This window comes from Octopus sinensis, linkage group LG4 (assembly GCF_006345805.1).
Source record: "Octopus sinensis linkage group LG4, ASM634580v1, whole genome shotgun sequence".
NCBI classification, from domain to species: Eukaryota; Metazoa; Mollusca; class Cephalopoda; order Octopoda; family Octopodidae; genus Octopus; species Octopus sinensis.
In genome coordinates, this window is record NC_043000.1 from 3,386,948 (window position 1) to 3,393,459 (window position 6,512).

Here is a 6,512-nt window from a genome sequence, read left to right on the forward strand (position 1 = left end):
AATCACTGAGTGATCCATTAAATGATTGAACGGAATCACTGAGTGATCCATTGAACAGAATCACTGAGTGATCCATTAAATGATTGAACAGAATCACTGAGCGATCCATTAAATGATTGAACAAAATCACTGAGTGATCCATTGAACAAAATCACTGAGTGATCCATTGAACGGAATCACTGAGCGATCCATTGAACAAAATCACTGAGTGAGCCATTAAATGATTGAACAGAATCACTGAGTGATCCATTAAATGATTGAACAGACTCACTGAGTAATCCATTAAATGATTGAACAGAATCACTGAGTGATCTATCGAACAGAATCACTGAGTGATCCATTAAATGATTGAACAGAATCACTGAGTGATCCATTAAATGATTGAACAGAATCACTGAGTGATCCATTAAATGATTGAACAGAATCACTGAGTGATCCATTAAATGATTGAATAGAATCACTGAGTGATCCATTAAATGATTGAACAGAATCACTGAGTGATCCATTGAACGATTGATCAAAACCACTGACTGATCCATCGAAAATATTGTCCTGGTCCATCAAAACACAACTTGTTCCACGAAATCCACCAAAAAACGAGTGGATCATTGAAACTTTTTTATTCTGGTTTCAAGAAATTTTTTCTTGAAACAAAGAAAAAAATGGCTTCTTTCTTTTTATCTCGTAAAAACCTTTTATCATGGCTTCGCTTCGTTTTCTCTCGTTATTGTTAGAATTATCTTACCTTCTGAACTTTTCTCTCGGTACGAAGGCCAATTCTGTGCCTGGAACCACCGACCCAATTCATTATTCAAGACAACTTTAGATAAACAATGATGGGGGGAAAAGCTTGTTGAGATTGTCAAGGGATCAATAATAACGACATAGTTATTGATGGAAGGTGACAAACTGGGCGATACGCAGACATGAGCGACGCACACGCACACACATATACACACATACATACATACACACATTCAAGCGTAGTCACACACACACACACACACACACACACATATACAAACTCGCATTTACATACACTGCCGTACATGTAAATATAGAGTGAGGTGGGGTAAGAGATATAAAGGAAGAGTGAGAGAGAGGTAGGGAGAGAGAAAGAGATGTAGGGAGAGAGAGAGAGGAAGGGAGAGAGAGAGGTAGGGAGACAGAGAGAGGTAGGGAGAGAGAGAGAGAAGTAGGGAGAGAGAGAGGTAGGGAGAAAGAGAGAGGTAGGCAGAGAGACAGAGAGGTAGGGAGAGAGAGAGGTAGGGAGAAAGAGAGAGGTAGGGAGAGAGAGAGGTAGGGAGAGAGAGAGGTAGGGAGAGAGAGAGAAGTAGGCAGAGAGAGAGAGGTAGGCAGAGAGAGAGGTAGGGAGAGAGAGAGGGGGTGGTAGGCAGAGAGAGAGAGAGGTAGGCAGAGAGATAGAGAGGTAGGGAGAGAGAGAGGTAGAAAGAGAGAGAGGTAGAAAGAGGTAGGGAGACAGAGAGATTACACATTAGTCGTATAAACTTATGTACACATACTTTACACACATGCACGCACATACACACACATATGCGTAGAAAATTATGGTTAGAAATGCGGGGGGGGGGGGGGGGGGAGAATGGACGAAACACGTCGATAGAGATGCAGAATAAAGTCTGATATAATTCTTGTAGACTTTTGCATAATGTCACACAGCGGCATGCGTACCCCACACTCATATACGCTTGACACATTTCTTGTTTAAACACACAAAATGCCGCTCGCATACACATAGAAAAGCAGGCAAAATGTAAAATAATTACATACATATATATACATAAAACACACACATTTACATCCACATACATACGTTCATACATACATTCATACATGCATGCATACACATGCATGCATAAATACATACATACATACTTACATACATACATTCATAATACATCCATACATACATACGTACATACATACATACATGCATACATACATAGATACATACATAAATACATACATACGTACATACGTACATACGTACGTACATACATACATACATACATTTATACATGCATGCATACATACATACATTCATAGATGCATGCATACATACATACATGCATACATACATACGTACATACATACATACATACATAAATACATACATACGTACATACATACATACGTACGTACATACATACATACATACATACATACATACATACATACATATTGTCTCCATTATCCCTATTCCTCACAACCATCGTAATGAATATAAGAAATTTACTGCATAATTAACTATTTCTGATTATATTTTAGAGACCATAACAGCATAAATTATACATAGTATATACGTAGCATAAAACAATTATTATACATGTCGGTACGTAAATGTCGTCTGAAATATGGAAGTAGATTTTGTAGCAGACGACATTGGCATGTCGGCTGTTTGAGAGCCTCACTCTGTATTTTATTTGTTCCACGCGTATCTCTCTTTCACTGTCTAGCTCACTCAACTATCTAAATATTTGCCTGGCAGTCTCTATTTATCTGCCATTGATGTCGATGATGGTTAAAAATAAAGATTAAATGAAAAGGGGGGAAAAAAAAAGAAAGACGTAAGAAAAATGAATTACAGAAAAAATTGTTTTAAATGGTCGGCACAGTGACATACAGAAGTGTGCAACCTTGATTTTGTTTCCTCATAACTTTCAGAAAAGAATGGATATTGTTTAATGCAATTTTCTTACAATATCTGGATCTTTTCAAAGTGAAAAGATCCCAATATCTTTGATTTAGATTCCGATTATATTGGAATTTAATGTGAGAAAAAGAAATGGCAGGAGCAAAGGAGTTTCGGATAATTCACATCTTCAAATTCGTTCATTTATCTTTTAATTGTTTCAGTCATTACACTGTGGCCATGCTGGGGCTCTGGCATGATGAATTTTTTGTTGAACGAATCGACCCCATTTTTTTTTTTCGTTTTTCTTTTTTTGTGTGAGGCTGGTACTTATTCTATCAGGTTCTTTTGCCGAACAGCTAAGTTACAGGGACGTAAACACACCAGCACCAGTTCTAAAATCGGTGGAGGAAAACAAACCTCTCTCTCCCACACACACACGCACACGCCCACACACATACACACACACACACACACACACACATACTCTCTCTCTCACACACACACACGCGTTTCCGTCCATGAAGTCCACTCACAAGGCCCGAAGCTATAGCTGAAGACAACTTGCCCGAGGTGCCACGCAGTGGGACTAAACCCGGAACCATGTGGTTGGGAAGGAAAGTTACCAGAGAGCCATGCTAACTTTCAGAAGAAAAACAAAAAAACCGATATTGCTCAATAAAATATTTGAAAAAATGGCGATCTTTCGTCTGTAGTAGACCTTTCCGTCGATTTCCGTAAAAATTTTTTTTTTTTTTACATATGGGCTTGCGGGAACTTTTGAAGTAATATACATACATATACACATACACCGAGTAAAAAATTTCAGTTATCTCTTTCTTTCACATATTACTCTGTCTCTTCACACACACTAACAGAAGCACTTCACTTACACAACATACTGTCTGTCTCCCACACCCCATCAAACACACACACATGTCCATCAATGCTCCCATGCACGGTAACTTCAAAAGAACTTCCCTCATCATACAATCGCTTTCTGTTAGACTCTTTCGCTCTCATTACTTCAAAAGTTCCCGCAAGCCCATATGTAAAAAAAAAAAAAAAATTTTACGGAAATTGACGGAAAAGTTTACTAGAGACGAAAGATTGCCAATTTGTTTCCTCTTTCAGAAAAACGAGTATTTTTCAATGAACTTTTCTACAAGTACCTCTCAGGTGGTGTAGATTAATTTTTTTTCGGAATATGATGTAAAAACAAAGAAGAAAAAATAGATGTGCACGCAAACTTTCTTTTAAAATCAAAATTTCAAGTCTCATTTTTGCGTTCTCCCAACTTTTTTTCACACTAAATTATGGTCATCTAAAAGGTAATGGTAGAAACAATTTCATTAAAGAAATATCCACTTGGATCTTTTCCTTTAGATAGACAGAATTCAACACCAATTTCTAGTTAACCAAACAATTTGTGTCTATCTAAAGGAAAAGATCCATCCACTTTTCTGAAAGTTATGAGGAAACAAAGTCCGGAGTGAGCGTAATTATGTAGGTGTGCCGGTTCAGTGAGTTATGTAATAGACATCAATGAAAACAGCTTTCCGTACTCGGCGAGTTATGTGATATTTGAATTAGCCTATAATGTTTTTACATATACTATTAGCTGGCTTATTTATGCCTGTGTCTATTCACCTAACTTTGTCCTTATCTTTTCCTTTATTTATTTATTTCATTCTTCTTTCCCCCCCTCCCTGTTACGCACTGTTTACTTCATCATACACAGACACGTGTGTATGTGTGTGTAATATATCTTTATCTTTTAGACATTAGACTGCAACAATTCTGGGACGCCGCCTTGAATTTTCTAGTCAAATTAATCGACCTCAGTACTTACTTCGTAAAGTCTGGTACTTATTCTATCGGTTAATTTTGCCGAACCGCTAGTTTACAGGGATGCAAAAACATACCAGCACCGAATGTCAAGCGGTGTGTGTGTGTGTGGGGGGGGGGGGCAAACAGACAAAAAGACACATACATATATATGACGGGTTTCTTTCAGTTTCCGTCTACCACATCCACTCATAAGGTTTTAGTAGGCCCGTGGCTATAGTAGAAAATACTAGCCCAAAGTGCCACGCAGCGGGACTGAACCCGGAACCATGTGGTTGGGAAGCAAGCTTCTTTATTTCATTAAATTTGTCACAAGGGCAGCACACAGGCTTCTTGTTTTTAAAATTTTATAAAGCCAAAACAATGCAAGTTATAAAAAAAATTAATAATAGGCGTAGGAGTGGCTGTGTGGTAAGTAGCTTGTTTACCAACCACATGGTTCCGGGTTCAGTCCCACTGCGTGGGATCTTGGGCAAGTGTCTTCTACTATAGCCTCGGGCCGACCAATGCCTTGTAAGTGAATTTGGTAGACGGAAACTGAAAGAAGCCCATCGTATATATGTATGTATATATATATATATATATATATATATATGTGTGTGTGTGTGTGTGTGTGTGTATGTTTGTGTGTCTGTGTTTGTCCCCCTACCATCGCTTGACAACCGATGCTGGTGTGTTTACGTCCCCGTCACTTAGCGGTTCGGCAAAAAGAGACCGATAGAATAAGTACTGGGCTTACAAAGAATAAGTCCCGGGGTCGATTTGCTCGACTAAAGGTGGTGCTCCAGCATGGCCACAGTCAAATGACTGAAACAAGTAACTGAGTAAATGAGTAATGAGTATACCGGCTGATGGTTAGTACTTTTAATTGTTGATAGCTAACAACCCCTTTTCTCCGATGAAAGGGTCCTAACACTGATATACTGAAATATATATATAGTCCGACGAACGGAAACTTGAAACTCTGAGTAACAGTTTTTGTGATGTTTTTGCAGTTTTATTAATAAATCACACACACACAGTCCTGGATATTTTTTCGAAGCTAATTTGCTGCAAAACACAATGGAAATTTTAGCAATTCTATTCTTGACCAACCATTAAAATTAAGGAGTTGTCACCGACATTATCCATGGTAAATACGCAAGAAATCACTGAATCGTATATTCCCATTTCAAATTCGTACAAGTTATTATTTAAAAACAATACTATCCTTCTATTTCACTTCCTCTCTTTACTAGGGCCATTAACTTTGCTAAATCGATAAACAACAATTAAGGTTCCGACATCGATATAACAGCCCCATCTTGATTATTATACACTATTTGATGATTAATTAACACAGAAAATTTGAACTTGTAATTTGATTAGACTTCCGACATAATATACCAGCTGATGACTTGTCTACAAATAAATATCGACATTTTCTCCTCGTGGTTTCTTCGAAATTAAAATTACAATTAATCCAACAACACAGATTCATATAGGTACCTGCTGAGAAGATAGGACATAAGCTAAAAAAAAAAAAAAAAAAAGAACTGGTGACAAACATTTTCTCTCGGTCCCTTCCCTTCCTGGGCCACAGACTCATAAGGCCGGTTTTCCGGTTTCTTTGACGTATATATTCCCCACCCACTGGACTGGACTGGACGCCGGTCCATTGCAGAGTGATTCATTTTGCCTATGAGTGGACTGGAGCAACGTAAACTGAAGAGTCTTGCTCAAGAATACAACACATTGCTCGATCCAAGAAGCGAAACCACAATCTTACGATCATGGGTGGAAGATCCTAACTACTAGGCCACGCACCTCCAATACACACACACACACACACACACTGCTATATATAATATCGTATAAATACTAACTTCAAATTTTGGCACAGGGCCAGTAATTTTTTTGAGGAAGGGAGTTAGTCGATTACATCGACCCCCAGTGGTACTTATTTTATCGACCCCGAAAAGGCAAAGATGACCTCGGTGGGATTTGAACTCAGAACATAAAGACAGACGAA

The 6,512-nt window shown here is 38.2% G+C and overlaps 1 protein-coding gene across 3 annotated transcripts in view; it reads right to left on the reverse strand.

The window, feature by feature from the left end:
- LOC118762852 overlaps positions 1–938 on the reverse strand; it is a 149,557-nt gene extending 148,619 nt beyond the window's left edge. For all 3 annotated transcript variants that reach the window (XM_036501715.1, XM_036501714.1, XM_036501713.1), the window contains exon 1: positions 746–938. In XM_036501715.1, the coding sequence (XP_036357608.1) occupies positions 746–808 (63 nt within the window). In that variant the 5' untranslated portion in view covers positions 809–938. The remainder of the gene's footprint in view (positions 1–745) is intronic.
- Between the last annotated feature and the right edge of the window lie 5,574 nt (positions 939–6,512).